At 43.9% G+C, this 23,020-nt stretch overlaps 1 protein-coding gene across 7 annotated transcripts in view; it reads right to left on the reverse strand.

The window, feature by feature from the left end:
• The window catches only part of FSTL4 (follistatin like 4), a 695,167-nt gene that overhangs the window by 371,025 nt on the left and 301,122 nt on the right, over positions 1-23,020 (reverse strand). For 5 of the 7 annotated variants that reach the window (XM_081502830.1, XM_081502827.1, XM_081502826.1 and 2 more), the window contains one exon: positions 2,260-2,293. In XM_081502830.1, coding sequence (XP_081358956.1) covers positions 2,260-2,293 — 34 coding nt within the window. Of the gene's footprint in view, positions 1-2,259; positions 2,294-14,602; positions 14,687-23,020 lie in introns of those variants that run through there. The other 2 variants (XM_081502829.1, XM_081502831.1) reach the window with 2 other exon arrangements.

Below are 23,020 nucleotides of genomic sequence, written 5' to 3' on the forward strand. Positions count from 1 at the left end.
TTCCACTGCTAACGTGAGCTCCCTCACTTCTCACTCCACAGACTTAATCAAGAGCTTCCAAAAGTTGCAGAGTGTAAAGTTGTAATTGGTCATCCATGTGTAGCTATGAACCCTGGTTGGAACTGATATCCTGAGTCAGATGTCACATAAAAACAAAAACAGAAAAATATCTTGGGTTTTGTGGTCCAGAGGCTACCCCTCTAGACCTTTCAAGGATCTCCTGGGCCTGGTAAACCAGGCAGAAAAATTCAGAAGGTTAATTATTTGCTCCTCTTTCAGTGCCAGATCAAGTCAAAGCTAAGTGTTCATTGCTAGGCAATAATGTCTTATTTGTGTTTGCAGGAATACTTATTGAAATATTCACAGCGCTTCTACTATTTTTATATCCATACACATACACTATTCTGGGGAAGATTAACAACCTTACTACCCAAGCCATTGAATCTCAGACTTAAAAAATACTCAGAGCTGACCTAAAAGGTCCCACTCTTCCTTCCTTCCTGCCAGGTTATAAGCACTGACATTAAGGCACTGGGCTATTTCAGGAATTTTCAAACACTCAACTTTGACAGAAGTAAGCAAGAAACATCAGCTTACAGAAGGAAGAAAAATGTTTCTGTTATATCAAGACAAATTTACCAGTACAAACCCAAGGCATATGTTCCCAGTAAGCCAGTTATGAAAGATGCTGCTTCAAGAAAGAAGAGGGTTATGGGAAAATAGAACACAGCCTAACCATGCCTTTGCTCATCCTGAGACACTTAGCCTTCTAGGAATTTGGAATCTCAGGTACAATAAGGTCTTCTATGCCTTTGAGAAAAAATACACATGGTTTTCTCATATCCTAGCCTTACTATTTAAAGACATTTCTAACACAAGAACAGTAAGAGTCCAAAACAGTTAAGCTTATATGTGATTCCATGATGCAAACAGTGCTGTGCACCAGTCACACACACTCAGGAGCAGTGGCATGAATAGTATTCCAAACCAAAGTTCACGCCAACTTGTCTCCTAATGGCTATTTTTCTCCAGGTTACATGGTCATAATATCCATTGTGAACACAACTTTGAATCAGAAACAGGTCTTCCCTGCCCCTCCCACCTTCATCCAATATCATTTGATTTTGATGTCCAAACGATGTGGTTTATGCTATGGATGCAGTTCAGAGGACACTGAGCCCAAAACCAGAGACAATGGTGAATGAGAGTGAAAGCCAGAAAGTTCATCCTAGAGCTAGATTAACCAGATCCTTTGTATCCAGGATTTCAGTACCGCAGACAGCAGCAAACAGCTGGTTCTATCAACCCATCAGTACAGACAGTATGGAAAGTTGAAGTCTAGAGACACACTTCAGTAACATGGCCCTTATGTGTTTTTCACTGTGTTGCATAAAATAAGAACTAACCAAGAGGCAAGGTTTTTAGATTTGAAAATCAGTATGGTATTTTCTCACTTCTAATGATTGGTGCTCTTTTTGGAGACAATACCACCAAGAAGGAGGTGTGGTTATAGCTAAAACCAAAGGCCAGACCCCAGACCGAGAACTCACTTTGATCCCTAACTTCATCCTCCCATCCCTGAAATAAAGGGATGACTGGTGGTGATTTCCATAAATCGTACAAAAGACACTCTCTTATTAGAGACTAGGTATCACTGAAAGCAAATAAGACTAACTTCAATTTCCACTAAAAGATTTCATAAATTACCACCCATATGTATTTACCTCAGTAATCAGAAAACAAATGCACTAGAGGAACTCTGGCAGGGAAAATAAAACATTGTGGAATTGTTTTCAAAAGGAAAATGAATTACTTATATCTATTTCAGCTTAACTAAAGTTGCAAAAATCTAATCAGAAATATTTTTCGCAGTGGCACCTTTTCCCAGTTATTGAAATACCTCAAACCATACACAATTTTTTATTGTTGATGTAGTTTTCACCAGGTTAAATTAAATAATGATTTCAAACTTCACTCAGAAGTGAGGCTTCTTTTGAGAGATTGCAAACATTATCGTGAATGAGCCAGTTCCCTAGACCCCATCTCTGATACCTGAAGGTAGAAGACATAGTTCTCACAAGCAAACTTCGGCTTTCATTCCTGCAGTCCCTGAGGCAAGTGCCAAGTAGTCAGCACCCAGAACAGGTCACATGAAATTTCAAAGAACAGGCTGCCCACAGTCTGAAGTTAATCTTAACTTTAAACTACATCTGTATGCCCACAGTGAGAATGGAATGAGTACGACTGCATCTTCCCTACCTTCTCTTCTTGTGACTTCAAGGCTTCTGGATTCCTGCAAGACAAGAAAGATTTGGTATTTTTGAAGAATAATTCATATGTAGAAATACTTGCAAATACCTCACCTCTTGTTAGACATTCATTCACAGGAGGGTGAACAATCTCATAAGTAAAAGACATTCGGCAGTGTTGGGGCTACTAAACTCTCAACATGTACATACACATCTGTAAATGTAAACCACTTGCTGCTCTGCTGGCTTAAGCAACAATACTGTTAATCATGCAGTTTTTAATGAGCAGACCCAACTCTCATGGTCTTCCTTATATGGAAACTGGGCTGGTTCCAATTGTTAGGAAATAGCTTGTTTTAAGTTGAATTCCTACACTCGACCTAGACTGCAAGTGCTTGTCGGGAAAGCATAAGTAGACAGGAGCCAGAATGACGTGCGCAGCAGCAGGCTGTAGTTTCTGGTGCCATGGTAAAGACCATTACTGTTCCTGTGCAGGTCACTGGCATGATCTGGTGATTAGTTATGCTCCTCAATAGTTTCCAAAGTGTGGGAAACTATGGACAATTTGGATAGCCGCTCCATGCCACTGGACTAGATTAAGCCTGGCTCTTCTTAATTCAATCTCATCTTCCTGCAGTGTGCAGAGCAATAAGCAAAGTGTTTCAGAAATTACATTGGTTAAAAGACAGAGTCCCTGAATCAAAGATATTCACAGTTGAACAGAAGGGTACAGAACAAACACAAATTATTGAGAAATGAAGAGGTGATTTTGTCTTGACGAATATCAATATGTTCACAGTCAAATGAAAAAGGTAAGAAAAAAGGGTTTTTTAAAGAAGCTTTGCAAATAGCACAGAAGAATGGGAAGGCTTTCAGATAGCAATATGGGAGGGAGGGTGTACCAGGAAGAGAGAATAGCTTGAGAAAAGGCCAAAAAGTACAAGGTATGGTCAGGCAGCAGGAAAAGGCCCAGTGAGAAGTAATTCAGGGAAAGGCTGAAACCTATTGTGGTTTCATGACTAGTAAAAAGCATCTACAATCTGTTATAAATGACCTGGTTACGATAAAGAGCCTAATATTGAGATTAAGGTGAAAATCCATTCTAGCAACTGAAGAACAGAAGGTCAAATACCTTAGCATTAGTATGTCTTTCATGCCTTAGCATTCTCATCTAGTATTCTTATGGGGCGAGGAAGGGGCAGCCAATATTAGGAAGGAAACCTGAGGAGGCACTGAAAAGACTGTCCTGTCTTGCCTAAATTACACTTTCTGACTGCCATCTCTGTAATGAGTCAAAAGGCCAAGCGGAGACCAATGGAGGACCATGTCACAGGCCAGCAGCATAGCAGCATGGCACAGTTATCCAAACAGGCTTCCCAAATGCTGGTTCTTCATAAGCTCAAGGTTCAAAAGAGGGAGCTTGGAGAACAATAACTGGAACAAGAGATGCCAAAGCCACAAAGCACATCATGCACTAAGTAAACCCAGCTCCTTCTACACTGCTGCTCAGACTCTGCTCTAGGGGCTGGCACCTCCATCCATGGAAGTAACTAGTATTTGTGGAACAGGAAATCAACTGTTATAGCTCGAGAAAAAAACCTTATGGGAATTTTATTGTAATTGCATAAAATTTATAAATTACCTTAGGGTACGTTGACCTCTGTGTAACGTATCTCCTTATTTAACATGGTATTTTTAATAATTTGTTCAAGTCCATTTTTACTTCTGTCAAGAGTATAGTTTTCCTGTATATATTTTGAAAATGTCTTTACTACATACCTTTTGTTATCATAAATGGAATTTGTCTTTCATTACATCTTATAACTGTTTCTTGTTTGTATATTTGACAGGAATTGAGGTTTACATGTTGATATAACCAACCACTTGACTGAATTTCTTATTGTTTGTAATAGGTTTCAAATGATTCTTTTGGCATTTCCATTTGTTGATTTATACAATCTACAAACAGCAATGATTTTCTTTCTTTCTTCCAGTTTCTATTGTTGCTTACTCTAATCTCATTCTTATAGCTAATTCTTTCACTAATGCTAAGAATTTTGAACATAGTGAGCATCCTGGTCTTCTTCCTGATTTTAAGAAGAAAACCTGTAGTGTTTCCCAATCAAGTAAAATGCTGGCTTTTGGCCCAAGCATGTTTATCATATTAGTGAAACCTATGCATATTTTATAGACTTTTTAAAATAAATTTATGTTCTAGCTTGTCCCCTTACTTGCTTATTTATTGGCTCTTTCCCTCCACTGGAATGTGAGTTGGGATGGTGCCAATATCTTTCTCACTCTTGCATTTTCAGTGTTATTTATAATAGGGCAGATGCTCAATACATATTTGTTGAATGAAAATAAAATAAATGTGTGTTGAATTTAACCAAATACTTTTTCTGCACTTATGGAGGTATCCTATGATGTTTTTCTCCCCAGCTCTATTAATTTGATGGCTTTTCTAGTAGATTTCATAGTAGTCAATTATATCTATATTTATGAAGTAAGCTTTTCTTGATCATGATGTATTTTTTTAAAAACATGCTGCTAGATATTGTTCGTTATGATTTTAAACACATTTTTGCGTTAGTATTCACAAATGAGATTGAGCTATAATTTTAGGTGTCATTTTTCTCAGTTTCAGGAATTAAAATTATATTGGTTTCATATACTGGATTTGGAAGTTTCCCTTTTATTCTGCACTGAAATAGTTTAAATAAAAGTGGAGTTATCTGACCTTTAAGGTTTCTGCAACTTTATTTCTCAGATATTAAAAAGTAGAGGAAGTAGAGGGTCACTCTAGGTTGAAATTTGTCCAAGTTCTCACATTTTGGTCAATGGCCAGCTGGGATTTAAATTCTAAAGTCTAATTACAAAGCTTATGCACAAAACATTCTAACTCCACTCAATTAATAGTGTGAAAATTAGATGAGATAGACTTCTGCTTCAGGCTATGAAAGAATAGCTTGTATTAGGCCAATCCTTCTGCTAATAACAACTACAAAAATTGGAAAAATAACAACAACAAAAAAAAGGCATGTGAGAGCAACAAGGGCAGACAGAACTTAGACAATATTTGGAGAGAAGAAAAGGCTTTGGTGGAGAGCCCCATATTTACTGCCATACTTTCCCTTTGGGGAATTTGTAGTTTTTCATACAAGCCAAATAAAGTAATGTTCTGGAGCTTAAAGTAGCCTCACTGAGTTGGGAGATACCTGAGTTGAGGCTACAAAAGCAACCAAAACTTGAAGGTCTGCAATCCTAGAAAAGGGAATCAGAAAGAAATGAACTCAATAATCTGCACAGCCTCCTCTTGAGTTACATTATTATGCTTGAATTGGATATATAAAGAGCAAGAGGTTTGAGAAATAAGCAAAAAATTCACCTCAAACAAACTAAAAAATAAAACACTAAAAACAGATTTTGACAGTATCATGGTGCTTGGAAGACAAAAATTAAGCTTTCAAAGGAACATTGGTCCTGGTAAATGCAGCTAACTTTCAGTTAAAATCATATATTCTCAAAGAATTTCTGTTCCTGGGTAGATCAAGATGATCTGCCAGCATTCCGTATCTAACAAATAAAAGTAAGTCCTCTCTGAGAGACAATAAAGTAATCCATACACCATATAATTTTTCATAGTTTTGACCTAAAACTAATAAATTGTTAGTTCTCTCTCCAGAAAAAAACAGGGGGGGGGCATTATTCAGAATGAGAAGAGAGTTGAAATTCAGGGTCTACAGCCATGATGAGCCACGTGCAAGTCCCCCCACATGGCAAAGGAAGGAAAATTCTTTTATAGAGGTGAAAAGTATTGATAAGTTGAGGGGGTAATAGTAAACATACAGTTAATGGCTTTTCATTGGCTAGGTTGTTGCCAGGCAACAAAAGGAGTCTTTTTCTTTTTGAATTCTGCTATTGTCACAGGGTATGAGAACTCCCCCTTCTTGTCTCCCAGCTCTATTTAATTAAGGCTTGTTTATTAATTTTTTAACAATAAACAATGTCCAGCATCCAAACCAAAATTACTAGGCATGATGGGAAACACTATCAAATGACTAAAATTCAATAAAACAGACAGCATAAACTGATCCACAGGTTATCCAGATTTTAGAATGATCAGACACAAGCTCTAGAATAATTATTACTAATATGTTCAGGAAAACAGAAGATGCTGAATTCCACCATAAAATTGAAATGAAAATAAGAATCAAATGGAAATCCTAGAACTAAAACATAAATAACTGTCAGATTCAATAGGAATCTAACAGAAGACTAAACACAATTAAACAGAGGATTAATAAGCCAGAGCCTAGGTCAGTAGAAAATTACCAGACTGAAGATCTGAAAGGAAATAATAAAGAGTAGAAAACAAAGGAGAGTATGGGAGACATTATGGAGTATGGTAAGAAGTTCTAACAAGTATGTAATTGAAGTATCAGATAGAGGAAATTAGGCAGAATCATTATTTGAAGAGATATGCTTGAAAAATTTCCACAATTGATGTAAAGCATCAATCCAGAGATTTAGGAATCTCTACAAACTCTAATCAAGATAAATACAATGAACACCATAACTAGGTCCTCATGAGAACATAGTTGAATATTCAAGGACAAAAAGAAAAATCTTTAAAATAGCCAGAGAGTGGGTGGTGGAGGTGGAGAGGACACATCACCTACAAAGATCTGATAGCCAACTTTACAGGAGAAAATAATGGAACAAGAAGAGCATTTGCAATCCTAGAAAAAGGAATCAGAAAGAAATGAACTCAATAATCTGCATAGTCTCCTCTTGACTTACATTATTATGCTGGAATTGGATACATAAATTCAGTGACATCTTTAAATGAAAGATGAAATGACATTTTTAAAATTCTGGAAAACTTTGAATTCTATACCCAGTGAAAGGATATTCATAGGGTAAAATAAAGATATATCTAGACAGACAAAAACTGAGAGAATACATTGTCAGCAGATTAATACTAAGAGCAACACAGGGAAACACTCTGGACAAAAGGAAAGTGTTTTCAGATGAACGCATAGTTGTCCAAGAAGTAATAAAGAACAGAAAGAGTTAAAAAATGAACAAATCTAGTTCTGGCTGCTTAACACAACAACAATAATGCTCTCTAAGGATCATCAAAAAAGCAAGAGAGTTCCAGAAAAACATCTATTTCTGCTTCATTGACTAGGCCAAAGCCTTTGACTGTGTGGATCACAATAAACTGTGGAAAATTCTTCAAGAGATGGGAATACCAGACCATCTGACCTGCCTCTTGAGAAATCTATATGCAGGTCAGGAAGCAACAGTTAGAACTGGACATGGAACAACAGACTTGTTCAAAATAGGAAAAGGAATACATCAAGGCTGTATATTGTCACCCTGCTTATTTAACTTATATGCAGAGTACATCCTGAGAAACGCTGGGCTGGAGGAAGCACAAGCTGGAATCAAGATTTCCAGGAGAAATATCAATAACCTCAGATATGTAGATGACACCAACCTTATGGCAGAAAGTGAAGAAGAACTAAAGAGCCTCTTGATGAAAGTGAAAGAGGAGAGTGAAAATGTTGGCTTAAAGCTCAACATTCAGAAAACTAAGATCATGGCATCTGGTCCCATCACTTCATGGCAGATAGATGGGGAAACAGTGGAAACAGTGGCTGACTTTATTTTTCTGGGCTCCAAAATCACTGCAGATGGTGACTGCAGCCATGAAATTAAAAGATGCTTACTCCTTGGAAGCAAAGTTATGGCCAACCTAGACAGCATATTAAAAAGCAGAGACATTACTTTGCCAACAAAGTCCGTCTAGTCAAGGCTATGGTTTTTCCAGTAGCCATGTATGGATGTGAGAGTTGGACTATAAAGAAAGCTGAGCCCCGAGGAACTGATGCTTTTGAACTGTGGTGTTACAGAAGACTCTTGAGAGTCCCTTGGACTGCAAGGAGATCCAACCAGTCCATTCTAAAGGAGATCAGTCCTGGGTGTTCATTGGAAGGACTGATGTTGAAGCTGAAACTCCAATACTTTGGCCACCTGATGCGAAGAGCTGACTCATTGGAAAAGACCCTGATGCTGGGAAGGATTGAGGGCAGGAGGAGAAGGGCACGACAGAGGATGAGATGGCTGGATGGCATCATTGACTTGATGGACATGGGTTTGGGTGGACTCCAGGAGTTGGTGATGGACAGAGAAGCCTGGCGTGCTGCGGTTCTTGGGGTCGCAAAGAGTCGGACATGACTGAGCAACTCAACTGAAGGTAATATTATTTACAGGACTAAAATGCATGATGATATGATCACAAATTCAGGAAGTCAAATGGAATTAAGTATTACAATCCTATTAATATCTAAAAAATGGTAAAAGTAATGCTATAAGGTCAAAGGAGTGGGATCACAAAAAACTAATTCCCTCAAAAAAAAAAGACAAGAGAAAAGGGGAAAAAGGAATAAAGAAGAGAGAGGAATACATTAGATTTATAATGATAAAAAACAATTTAATAGGAATTAATAGCAATTCTAAACTTGTACACACCTAACTACATAATCTAGAGGGGTGGGATGTGGGGGAGGGGATGTGAGAGAGGTTCAAGAAGGAGGGGATATATGCATACTTATAGCTGGTTCACGTTGTACAGCAAAAACAACATTGTAAAGCGATTATACTCCAATTTAAAAAATAAATTATAAAAACCATGGTTTCTGGGGGTACTGGGAATGTTCTAAATTACAATCTTGGTGGTGGTCACTTGGGTGTGTTCACTTTGTAAAAATTAATGGAGTTCTACTCTACACTTAATATGTGTACACCTTCCAATATGTTTGATACATGTCAATTGAAAATTTTAAAATATATTAGGACAAAGCACTCATCGCACACAGCAGAAATTTGTTGAAGAAGGGGAATAAATCATATGCCCTAATTTACAGATGAGGGTGGTTCTACAGCAGGAAAGGCTAAACTGTCACAGGGTAGCAAGTGGCCAGGCCAAGGCCAGGTTGAAAATCCTACCATCATGCTCTGCTGTGGGTGCCAAGTCACTTCAGTTATGTCTGACTCTTTGCAGCCCCATGGACTGTAGCCCACCAGGCTCCTCTGTCCATGGGATTCTCCAGGCAAGAATACTGGAGTGGGGTTGCCATGCCCTCCTCCAGGGGATCTTCCCAACCCAGGGATCGACTCCACAGCTCCTGCAGCTCCTGCCCTGGAAGTGGATTCTTTACCACTGAGCCACCTGGGGAGCCCACTGTGTTCTGCTGCCTCAAAGTAAATACTCAGTGAATATTCTGGAAACAAGTGACAGGAACTAAAAGATGGAACTCTGAAGTCAGATGGGTCTGGGCTGGATCCTGGCTTATTCCTGATGGTCACGGCCCTGCCACCTTTGGTTAATTATCTTGCCTTGCTGAGCCTCAGTTTGTTCATCTGTGAAATAAGGGTCGGAATGGTACCTTCTTCATAGAGTTGTTGGGAGGATTAAGTGAAATAAAAGCCTGTAGCACACTTAATATGGTGGCTGCATACAGTAGTCCTGAAACGGTGGCCATCACCATCTTAATTGTCATTAGTGAAGATAACAAAGGTGGAGAAATAGTAAGATCACTTGGGGAGGGAAATGAATTCAATGTCTCCATCAATTATTGTGGCTCTATCAGAATGTCTTCCCAGTATTTGAAAAAGTACTCCCCCAAAACCTGTAGCAGAACTGAACAGAATAGAATTTACTGACAGAAATGACACCAAGACCCCGAATGCTTTGCTTAAGGAAGAAATTATCTGCTGCAGAAGCTTCAAACCAGATGGTTATAAATGAGAGTCAGCACATGGGCATTATTTAATGACTAAATTTCTTTAACTAAAAATCTAATTTTATTATGGTATAAATCACACTTTCTTGAAGTAGGGAATTAATTTTAGATTTTTCATTTACTGTTCATAACCTTTCCACGAATTTGACAGCCAAATCCTTTAAAATGTCATTTAACCAATACAATACAACAGCTTTATTCCTCATTGTGCCCTTCCTGAATCCATTATCTTCCACTATAACGTAGGAGAACTTAAGCAAAAAATTACCATCCCATAAAGCTGTATTTTATTGTGCAGTTGAACTGCATAATCTTTATTTTTGAATCAATATAATGTGAGTTCTGAGTAATATTTTTCATAATCCAAAAATCTATTACAGATTCTCAGCTACCAAAAACAGTTTGCAAGCTGCTGAAAGAGGACAAATGAAGATCCTCAGATTCTGTGCCTGGATCCTTTTCATCCATCTTAGGCGGTGCTCAGGATCTTAGGCTGTATGTGAGGCTCAGGAAAAGAAGGGTGGACCTTGGCCCCAGATCAAATGCACCCCTCCTTGGCCATGAATCCAGTCGTCCTTGGTTAGAGAATAAATCTCAATTTATCACTCAAAATGTTATGGGATTCAATGGCTTCTGGGAAAATATTGGCTCTGTGAGTTAGCCAAGTGGGAATCAAAACACCCACTGCTCAGAAGAGGAAGCCATGGAATCATGAAGCTGAATGAAGCTTAATGTGGCCAGGGTTTTGCAGACGAAGCAGAGGTGAGTCTCATGCAGATGGGGCTGAGGGCATCTGAGGGCTGGGCAGCTGCAGGCTCTCACCCCTGCCAATGTCCTGGTGGCGAGCCCATGACTGGCAGCACCTCAGTCCAGCATCAGGGGAGCTGAGGAAGCCCCCTGCTTCAGAGTTCCTCAGGATCCTACTGCCTGGAGAAGCTCTGAGACGAAGCCCATGTGCTCAATTTATAAATCACTCGGTACAGTTGGGATGGAAGCTTTGCTAACAGCACTCATCACTACTGAAATTCTGACATCTAAATTCTAAGGCTTTCATGTCTGAGACGCTCTTAACACTAATGCTTCTTTAACAATCTTTCTTAAAATCTTTCATTTATTCATTGGAATTTTAAAAACTTGACTCCTAACGACTTTGATTTTTGCTAGCAGGACACCACTCTGCAATTAAAGCCTTCACATGGACAGGTAGAAGACAGTGAAATAAAGGGACGCCTTATGTAGCATGTATTCGATCACTGCCTCCCACTTATTGAGCATATAACAAGCATCTGGTATGCTTTATCTCACTTCTATGGTTCAGGTAAAGGCAGAAGGAAAACCACTGTGTTGTTAGATTTGCAAGAGCATCACATCAGGGCCTTCAAAGCTGGATGAAGAGAAAATTAGGGGATTAACCCTAAACTCAAGAGCCAGCTTGAGAGCCAAGGTGAATAATCCCGCTAACAATAGGATTTCCCGGAGGGTGTAGAGGAGATGTCTGAACATCAGCTTTCTCCTCCAGTCATGTGGAGCCCACGGCAAGAGCTTGAGGAAACTATCAACTAGGAGGTGCCGGCTCCTGAGGAATGCCACCTCATCGAGGAGTCAGAGCCCATCTCCTACCTCCCTGAGAACAGTGCCATGTGCTAGGAGCCCTCTGGGTAGAGCGGTGTGTCCTCTCAGGTAGACTGCCTTACAGGCGGGAAAGGCACAGCTGATGACCCTACAGCTCAGGATGCTGGGAGAGCAGAGGGAGCTGGGCACAGGCACGGCTGTTCCCCATCTCAGCCTACAGGCTTCCCAATCCAGTGAAGCCTCCCTGGCCTCTATCAGAAAACCAGGCACGGAACGGGTGGGGAGTATGACCTCACAGGCAGTGAAAAGACCTTCTCCACATTTCAGGGCTGAAACGTGGACCCCATACAGTGAGCAAGTTCTGTGTCTCTTCTACTTTCCGTCCAACAATAAATGGATCAGTGTAAGCAAAATGGTGTTTACACAGGACCCAAGTGTTTAATGGAGGTTTATTGAAACAAATGGAAGAGACCATGTGTGGATAATTTTGAAAAAATATCACAGAAATCTCTTTATGATTAAGCTATAGGCATCTTTTTAAGTCATCGATATGAACCCACCAATAGCCTCCCTGTGGGGAACACTTGTGAGGAACATCAATTTCCTTATGTCCACGGAGGAGATGGAAACAAGACCCTCATAGCCTCCAGGGGGTCTGAGTAGCCTGTTCTTAGTAAATGCGCCAGCAGCCGCAGCGCTGAGGGAGCTGCCCAGACACCTGCCACTCCAGCTTCCCCGTGTGTAAGTGGGCAGATCAGACTGCCCCGACAGGAGGAATTTAGGTGACAATTCAGAAACACAGGCAGAATCCCTCAGGCAGTTCTGCTCAGTGCTTTCTGATGCGGAACATAGAGGGGCTGCATTGGAGGAAAGTTGTGATGCTCTAAAGTGAAAAGTATTAATGGTGATTATGAGACACCGGAGAGAAAAGAAAGAATGAGAGTATTTGCCAGGCCTTCAGAAATTAAGGTGACTTGGATGTTAAATTTCTTGTTTTTAGAAGCAAAGAAGGAATAGATTTATCATCTGAGAATTTAGGGATTTTAAATTCTCAGTATTACTTAAAGCTATATATTAAAGCTTATTCATTTACAAAAAAAAAAAAAAGTTGGCTCTGGATTTAAAATTGTCTTCTATGGTGAATCTACCAAAGTAACAGTACAAGTAAACATTAAATTACATTTGATGGAATAAATGTCAATGACAAATAGATCAGTCCAGCTTGTTAAACACCATCATCTGCACACAGCCAGATGAAAAGACTGAGGAGGAAAGAGGGGCACTTTCCAGCTTCATCTCTCTGACAACCCAACAAATTAAAAACTGATTATATTTTTTATTTAGAAAAGTATAGCACAGTATCGTTTCTGCTTGAGGACCAGCAATCACCCCACGCAGGTCTCTTCTAAGAGTTAGCAGCATGCGGCTCTAACTCAGCACCCCCGGGGCCACCCCATTAACTATCAGTCATCCTCTCCAGGGACACCAGACAGGCTCGACAAAGCCCAGCCCACCACGCAGAGCTGACTGACTACAACGTGCCACAGTCACACAGGAGCCATTAACTAGGACGGCATCTATCTCCCCCACAGCCTGCATCTCATTCCTCTTTCATCCCACCACAGGGTCTGGCCTGTCACAGACCCTCAACAGATGAATTGCAAGGAAGAAGTCAGTTTCTTTCATGGTCTCCTGAGGAGAGTATGGGGTTAGTGAGGGTCTCCTCTGGGATCGTGGAACACGCTGACTGCCTTTGAAGTCTGACTTTCCATATTTTCCATTTTTAGCCAAGTTTCCACAGGATCAGGGACAGCCAAGGATGCCTTCCTTATTCTGGGAGGTTTCCTGCCCACCATCTGTCCTATCCTGTGTTCTAGTCGTCCGTGAGCCACAAGACAATCAAGACCATGTTACAGGTGTTCGGGGAGGACAGGTGGCCTCTGGGAAAGGGACAGTCGTTTATGTTTTAATTATTCATTATCCCCTCCAGGTACCACCCAACAGATAATGTAATTTAACATCAACCTGTTTCATATGATATTCAAACCTGCTACTTTTATTCTTTTGCCAGCTATAAGCCCACAATGAGGTTTAGAATAATCTGTGTCTGAAAAATTAAGAGACAAAAGAGGGAAAAGGGCTGCCCTCTGGCAGAGTTCTCATGTCTATTTTTCATTCTTGCTTTTACACATGGAGTGGGGGTGGGTCACAGATAGAGATCATCTGACTTAAAGATGCAGAAAGTTACAGAGCCATAGTGGGACTCTTTTTTCCACCCACAAACCACACAATATTTATTGAATAATAAATGTGTAGCACACAATCCAGCTGTACTATTTTTTTTTACATTCGTTCATTTTTCCATTTGGCAACTTCTGTCATATTAGCTGAGTAACCTGTAAGTGGTCTGTCGCCTATTTTCTAAAAGGCTTTTCCATCACTACCTGCATCACTCACAGTCTTTGAGTTTCAGAGTTGACTTTAGAGAGTAGCTACAATTTGCCTGGCAGACCACACTGAGATGGGTAATTGGCTGCTTGTCCCTCCCATTTGAGCCTAAGTCTGCAGCCCAGACATACTGCTTTATGGGCACAAGTAGGAAAGAGAAAAAGGCAGGTAATGGGTGAGAAGGTGAGCACACGAATGACAGGCACACTCACTTTCTCCAAAAGAAATAGTGAAGACCCCTTAGTCCAAGTGCCACAACCGGAGTCTCTCATCTTCCCCAGAAACAATCCCCTCCTCCCTGGTCCTCCTGCTTGGCCAGTGGCCCTTCTGCCCCCTGGGGCATAAACTCTACTTCCTCATTTATCACTTGCTGCTTCTGCAGGCTCATCTTTGCAGAGCATTTTTGTCAGGCCTTATCTTGCCATTCCTACTACCTTGACTCTCCCTGAGACACACAGGCCCTCACCCAGCACTCCCAGCAGAGCTCCTGGTAATTCTCCTGCCCGGTTCATTTGTTCTTACCTTCATCTGTCCATGTATTTGTTCATTCGGTAAATACTGACTGACCTGGGAACACAGCAATGCCAAGACAGTCACAACCCTTATCCCCATGAGGCTTATGATCTCACGCAGAGAGACAGACAACAAACAAACAAAATGTACAGAACATGTCATAGTAAGAAATGCCACAGTCATAGACAAAACAGGGAAGGGAAACAGCATGACAGAGGTTTTCTACTTGTGACAAGGAGAACAACCCCCCTCCTCCAGGGGCTGTTGTTGATTACAGACCAGTCTCCTGCTCCCTGCTGTGCACAACATGACCTTCCCCTGCTCAGGACCATTTAGTCATCCCTTCAAGCCACCACAGAAAGTGAAGAAGAACTAAAGAGCCTCTTGATGAAAGTGAAAGAGGAGAGTGAAAAAGTTAGCTTAAAGCTCAACATTCAGAAAACTAAGATCATGGCACCCGGTCCCACCACTTCACGGCAAATAGATGGGGAAACAGTGGAAACAGTGACAGATTTTATTTTTGGGGGGCTCCAAAGTCACTGCAGATGGTGACTGCAGCCATGAAATTAAAAGACGCTTACTCCTTGGAAGAAAACTTATGACCAACCTAGACAGCATATTAAAAAGCAGACATTACTTTGCCAACAAAGGTTCATCTAGTCAAGGCTATGGCTTTTCCAGTAGTCATGTACGGATGTGAGAGTTGGACTATAAAGAAAGCTGAACGCCAAAGAATTGATGCTTTTGAACTGTGGTGTTGGAGAAGACTCTTGAGAGTCCCTTGGACTGCAAGGAGATCCAACCAGTCCATCCTAAAGGAAATCAGTCCTGAATATTCATTGGAAGGACTGATGTTGAAGCTGCAACTCCAATACTTTGGCCACCTGATGTGAAAAACTGATTCATTTGAAAAGACCATGATGCTGGGAAAATTTGAAGACTGGAGGAGGAGGGGATGACAGAGGATGAGATGGTTGGATGGCATCACCGACTCAATGGACATGAGTTTGAGTCAACTCCAGGAGTTGGTGATGGACAGGGAGGCCTGGCGTCCTGCAGTCCATGGGGTTGCAAAGAGTCAGACATGACTAAGCGACTGAACTGAACTGAACTCAAGCCACCACGCAAGCCCCCGTCTCCATTCTCATCTCCCTGTCCATAGCTGTGGCACCAGCAGTAAGAACTGGCAATGGAAGCAGTCATGGCCCCAGAAATAGCAGCGAGTATGACGAGGGCCACTTCTGTTTGCTGAGCCCTCTCCACACCCACCTTCCTCAATTTTCACAGCCCCCACCACCGACCACAGATGAATCCTCAGTGCCACCCATGAGCCTCTACCACCATGCCTCCCACTCAACTCTTGGCAATTTTTGATTGTTGTCTGGATAAATAATAGCCTGGGCTCCTATGGGTATCCACTTCTATACAGGGAGATAAATCTGCTAACACCCTTTGATTAGAAAGCACTTTCATTGTACCACTATAAACTTGTATTAAAAATGGAACCTAAAGTAGTTTAAATTAAATGAGTTATATATAATTAAAAAGCCTTTAAGGCACAATAAGGCTCTTTTTCAATTTTCTTTTATAACAGAGTCAGAAAGAAAGGCACCCAATGGTCAGCATAGCTGGACTGCTATTCACTTAGTAGCTGGCCCTTCTGAAAGTGCTAGATAAAAGCGATAGTTTTCTCCTGTCCTTCCCCAGCTGCACTTAAGTAAGACACTCCAGAAACTTGAGTCTGCTCACCCACGAGATGACATTCAGAGCAGTGCCTAGAAGGTGGTCAGGAGAATAGAACAAGGTGTGTGTGAAGAACTCTGAGCATCACTGCTCAGCTGGAGAGACGTCTGCCCTCCACTTACTGGTCAGGAGCCAGGCCAGCCTTAGGCACCCACGCCTCCCAGAGGGCCTTGCACTTGGGGCAGAGGCACATGGGACTTTGTCTCCAACAGCTGGAACCATCTCTCTCCCTGAAGAGCATTTGCTGAGAAGGACAACTCTGAGGGCATTCAATCTGCACTTCCTCCATAAGCTAACCCAGTGGTTCTCGAACAGGGATGTTTTAGGCAATCCAGAGTTCAGACCATACCCCAGACCAATTAAATCACAACCTCTAGGGCAGGGACACATGCATCAGTGTTTTTTATAAAGCTGGTTCCAATGTATGGATACAATCTCCCCCAGAACAGGCTCACTCTGTTCATCAGTGCTGCTCATCGCAGAGCCAAGCAGCATCCGATGGACCGCCACGGCTTTGACAGGTACCAGGAAGGCTTTCCCAGGCACAGACACTGCACACAGAAGCACCGATTTCTCTATCCCAGTAAGATTTAGTAAAGCAGGTGGATGGCGGGGCAGGCCTGGGCTCTCTTTCCCTGAGAAGCCATGCGACCCCAGGATCCAGATCTCAGCAGCCATTGGGTGCAGGTGGGAAGGGCAGGCTCAGCACCAGAGCTAGAAGCCTCCCCAGGGATGGGGAGAACAGGGTGACTGGCCTGAAGGATGTGAGTTGGCTTTACATGGTTGTGAAGGTGCTCATCTGGGCCCCAGCACCTTGGGTCTCCAGCTCCAAGGTGCTAACGTCCCCCTTAGTGACCACAGCTAGAAGCTGGGATTCAAGGTAGTGCCTGTGAGACTGCTAGGAGACCTTACAGAGGAAGGGTGCTTGGTGGTTGCTGTAACTTACCAGTTCCCAGCTACGGACACCATCTGGGAGACTGTCCAGCATCGCCCTGTCCCCAACCCCGAGCAGAGTGCCCAGAACCAAACAGGTACTCATCAGGGTCTTGGGGCCCCTGGAGCGGGGAGGGGCCAGCAGTTTTGCTGCCCCAGTGGGCAATGACGGGCAGAAACAGGGTGCAGGATGGCTCCTTCAGTTGATACAGTGTCAGCCATGAACCATCAACACCCAGCTGGAGCTGTTCCTTCACTCCTCTTCTTACACCCACCCAGGCCATCTTCCCTGACCTTCTCTGACCCTCTGGTGCTGCCCATGAGCTGACTGGCTCCAGCACACTCAAATGCCAGGATTCCTTTCCCTCGGGGCTCTACAGTGGGCACTTTGTATACTGTATAGTGGGGGCCTGCCACACCCCCAGAGCTGCCCTTACCTCCTCATCCATGCGGCAGGAGCCAAGACTTCCTCGTGTGCTCACCCACCTGGAGGAGGCAGGCATACGTCCACAGGAGCCAGCACCAGCTCGCACAGCGGAGCCAACCTCAGTGCCCTGTGTACCTGGGGCTGCCCTACCACTCCCACCTCTGGGGAAGAGAGGACCACCCTCCATGACAGCCTCCCTCCAATAGCAGGAACATAAGGAACTCTGGCTATAACCCAGCACTGACCCCCTTGCTCTCTTCCAGGGGCTGGTAGAAGAGTCAGCAAACACCAACACTTTCCCACTGTGATTACTGACCCTCCAGAAACCTGTATCTGACAGTAACTGCCTCAGTCACCGATGCTGGGACTCTTGCCTCTTTCCTAAAGTCAAGGTCCCAGAGTCCAGCTTCCGAACTCTCAACCCTTGACAGTTCTCAACCCTTAGGCACTTTCCAAGGCCAATTCTTAGAAGCAGAAACAGGGAAAACCACTCACCACTATCATGCTTAGGCCTCCAGAGCCCAGACACCCAGCTTTCTATGTACACAGGCACAGCAGTGGGCCTGGCCAGGCTCCGCCCTACACGAGGGCAGATGCTCAGGGATCCACAAGGCAGTGGCTACAAAGTCTTTGTTAGACCCCTCTTAAAGAGGGGAAGAAAATAGCCTAAGAGATGTTAATTCTTGTGGGTTCCATGGCTGCCCCATAGGCCCTTTCCCACAGTGGGAGAAGACAAGAGAAAGAGGTGTGTGTTGGGGAGCCAGGGTGAAGAGGGATGGGAGGACACACTCTGCCACTGCCCCCAGGGTAGGGCAGGAGGCTCCTTCAAGCTGTGCTGCCCATTAGGAGGTGATAGGGTCTTATCTGATGTGATAGAGTCTGCTCTGGCCTCCAAAGTTCAACATCATCAAATGTTCTTTTAAATTTTGGCTGCTCCACGAGACAAGTGGGATCTTAGTTCCCCAATGAGGGATGGAGCCCATGTCCCTTGCTTTAGAAGTGTGGAGTCTTAACCACCAGACTGCCAAGGAATTTCCCAAACATCCTTTCCTTAGCCTCAAAAATATGTAAGGTGGGGGTGGGGGTGGGGAAAGCACTTGGAGCTTGTGAGGAGCGTGCGAGATGGTCAGAAGGCCAGTGCAAAGCCCAGCTCCACCACTTCACACATGGGAGACCTCGGACAACTCACCCATCATCTTGAAGCCTCCGCCACCACATGAATAAAATAAGAAATTTAATGGTACCTCATAGAATCTTTGAGAGGTCAATGAAGTGATGTACTTAAAGCTTTGACAAAATGAGAGCTGTTTATTAATGTTATCAACATTCATAGCTATGGAATTCAAAGGAGTCTCTATCAGGAATCTACTTATTCCTTATGAGGAGTGTCTTCAGATGCCCAGCTCTGAGCTCCGGAGGCCCCCTGGCCTGACATCTCCCACCCTGGCGGTGTCCCTGGTTCCCTAACACTCCATACTCTTAGTTACCCAGAAATAGACATGACAGCAAAACCCAAGTTGCGAATGCAACAAGATTCTGCACCTGGCTGGGAGCAAAGCTCAGCCCCAGAACTGAGACAGCATCCACTGTGTCTAGATTCCATGGCTGAATTATCTCACGGCAGCTCAGGTGTGTTACTCACTGGATTCCACAGAGTGACGGCTCCTCTAAGAACAGACACCTGGTAAAGTCATGACTCCCCTCCCACGAAGCCCCTTCTTTCTTCCCAAGAACAAGTCCAGCTAAACCTCAAAGCAGCTGTTCTAAAGAGCTCCCTGCCCTATAAGATGCACGAGCGCTAGAGTCACAGGGCCACCTCCAAGCCCCAAAGCCTGCTGCCCTTTAGTCAATTTGCTAAGGGGGCATGAACACAGCCACAGGGGGGCCAGGAGGGTCAGGGTGACAACTGGCGAAATGCTGAGCCAGCACATGGACTTCAAGTGGCCTTTACAGCCTGTTTGTCAGCTGGGATGAGCCAGGGAGGGTAAACTGGGCTTCCGAGCTGCCTAGCTGCGGACAGTCCAGGTTGATGTGGTGAGGGTACCACGGAGATAGGTAGAGGAAGCTGGGTATACAAAGCAGAAGAGCAAATATTTAAGACCGTGTAGGCAGGAGTCCTAACCCAGTTCCAGCTCTGAAGATGGGAAAAATCACAACTTAATAAACTGCTGGCACTTCTGAAAATTCAGCACACATTTCTCCAAGTGCTGAAAGGTTGGAGATTGGCTCCTCAGCCTTAGCAACCCCATCCACCCACAGTGACCTGTTCTCTCGCTCCTTCACTGTAGCCACCCAGGCCTATACCCACAGCCTCCGTTCAGAGCCCCTGAATGGCACTTCTCCTCTGGGGACCTAACCCCTGGTCACACGTGATGGGACCAACACAAATGCCTGACCAAGCTGAGCCAACCAGGTTCTGAGACTAGATCTAGACTGGGTAGCCCAGGGCCCTGAGGCTGGAGCTTGGTGTACTGGCAGGGCAAAGCTATAAGATAAAGGCTATGAGACAGGATCTGCAGGTTTGCAGAAAAGTGGGTCTCCAGAAAGAATAGGGAGAGAACAGAGAGGTGGGTGTTGGAGATGGTGAGCTGGGGAGAGGTGGGGAGGGGGACAGGCTGCCTGAAGACTCTAGCCCTGTACCCCCGAGGCAGCCTGCAGGGCTCCAGAAGGTCTCTGGGACCTCAAGATGACACATCTGTGTACACAAATACATTGGAAGGTGATTCTGCTCATAGCCACCAAGGGTCCCTTATGAGTCACTTGGCCAGCAGGCCTGGTTAACCACACCCAGAGTCCCTCTTCTTCTTCTTTCCCAACAGACCTGGTTCTGCTCCAGCCCACATCTACACGTGAAGAGTCCCTCCTTCTCAAACACTTAAGTGTTCTCCCCACCCACATCTCTGCCAGCCTCTCCAAGTCCCTCCATCTCCAAGAGGTCCTTCCCAGCCTGCCTCCCACCCAGTGCCTCTCTGCTCTTAACTCTCCCGTCACCCACAGTGAGGCCCACACTGCATTAACTGCTCACCATGTGTGTGTTATAGGTGATTTCTTAGAGCCATTTGTGATGATTCCCTTTCCCTTCTGATAATCCCAAGGTGAGACATCAGCCTACCACCTACAGGGCTTTCCTATAGAATGCAGCTCAGGACCCTCTTTTCTTGTAGCGCGAGAACAGTCGTATTCAATGAGGTAAGCCTTCAAGTCTATTTTACATTTTCATCTAGAATGTATAATGAATCACAGATAATTTTGTCCTAGTCAGCATGGTCACAGAAGTGTTTTCTTCCTGTGAATTACCGAACCAACTGGTACAACCCATTGGACATGGATGGAAACCTAGCTCAAGATGGGACTCGAAAGGAAGAGCTAAGACTCCCAGGTATGACAGTCTGGGCAATGGGGTGGTACTGTCACACGTGACAGCATCCTCAGTGAGAAGAGACAGAGCAGCAACGGGCAGCCACTCCCTCCTTGTTGCCAGATAAAGTCCTCTGGGCCAACAAGAAGGCCAGGGCCATATTGGACAGAACCACCTTAGCAGAGGGCCCAGAGGGATGCACGCCTGCCCTGGCAGACAAGTTCTGGTGGACACCACTAGCTGCTGCAGTAACCACAGTGTCCAGCTTGTGGGGGTGATACCCTGAGATGCCAGCTTCTTCCAGCCCCCAACCAACCCTCTTGAGGGTTCCAGAGCAGCTGAATCATGGGCCTTGGATGAACCTATGACACTAGATTTGCTGTTAGCCACAGTCTTCTGCAGAGGAGAAAGTCTGGACCATGAGAACAAGCATCCTGCTATGGGACCAGGAGTGGTCCCAACGAAACCAGGAAAGGGGTGGGGGGTGGGGGCGCTGCTTCCTGCTTTGTTATTTGAGAAAGAGACCTAATTTCCCCTAGGCTAAAGTCAACATAGGGTTAAATTCCTCTACTAACACAGATTCTAATAGCCAAGTGCTCCATCACCTTCCCAATTCTCCACCCCACTGGTCCTCAAGCCCCAAGAATAGAATCAGAAGTCCCATTTCTCTTCATCCAGTTGGCCCTAGAACATGGCCAAGCACACAGCGGAGTGCTCAGTGGATACCTACTGATGACTAGGATTTAAGACCACTTGATGTCCCCGTTGGCCCAAATATCCCAGGGTCCAGAGACCCATACCAGGTAGGTATATTGCATCCTGAGAAGGTCAAGTGGGAAGTTCTGCTTTTAGACATACTCCTAAACTACACTGCCAAGGGAGGAACACCCAAGCACAAGGCAGAGAATCCCTTTCTTCACAGCTAAATGCTAAAGTGAAAATAACAGCATATGTAACAACCAAAGAGAAGGAAGTGGAGGAAGAAGAGGAGGCACAGTGGGGCACATTTTAGAAGCACTCCAATTAGAGCATCGCCTGGCAGGCCTCCCCCATTTCAAACCTCCTGGTGTCCCCAAGTCTACTTCCCTGGAATGAATGCACAAAATGTGGCATCAGCAGAACCACAGAAACCTGAGGTCTTCACTAGAGAGGAAGTTTTCCAGCATGTTTTAAACGCAAGGCTAGAAAAGCAAATAAATGGGAAGAGTTCTGTGTTCTTTACTTAGACAGCAAGCTTTAAATGATAAAACGGCTTAAGCAAGCTTTCACTCCAGTTGACCTAAGACGTAGCATCAAGAAAAGCCATCAGGAGTCTTACACCTATTTAACAACATCCCCAGAGACAACTTCTGTTCTCACTGCCCTCAATCTCTTCCTCCCTTTGTAGGGATAGTTGGCAGCCACCCTCCCTGGAGCCACAGGCTATTTCTGCCAACCCTGAAAATGTGAAACAAACAGAACATCCTGCATTTGAGTTTACATTGCATTCTCAGGTTCCCATATCAGGTGAGGGTCCAGTGTGCCTGCCTTGTGTTCCAGCCTCTTCGCAGAAGGGACCATCTGGGTCAGGCAGGCCGAAAGCCCACTCTGTGAGGGAGACAGCAAATGAATCAGGGATTCAACCCCCCTCCCTTATACACAACCCATAGGGCTCTATTACACTTCTACTGGTTCAGCAAGGATGCTTGAAAGATTTGAAACTGTGACAGGATTCTACTATAAATGGAAAACAAAGAACCGTCTGGTCTCTCCAGGGATTTTTTTTGTAAGGAGTCCTAGAAACTCAAGTCTCCTTGTCTAAATTCCTATGTGATGCCAAAACAATAATAGAAGGTCTCTGACTCATTCACTTACTTGACTAGTATCTGAATACCCTGTGTACCAAGCCCTCTAGACACTGAAGATTCAGGGGGCCCAGACTCCAGGACACTGACCACTCCACCAGAAAGAGGACCCTCCCACCACA

The sequence above is a fragment of the Giraffa tippelskirchi genome, chromosome 6 (assembly GCF_054371585.1).
Source record: "Giraffa tippelskirchi isolate mGirTip1 chromosome 6, T2T-mGirTip1v1.2.pri, whole genome shotgun sequence".
Taxonomy (NCBI): domain Eukaryota; kingdom Metazoa; phylum Chordata; class Mammalia; order Artiodactyla; family Giraffidae; genus Giraffa; species Giraffa tippelskirchi.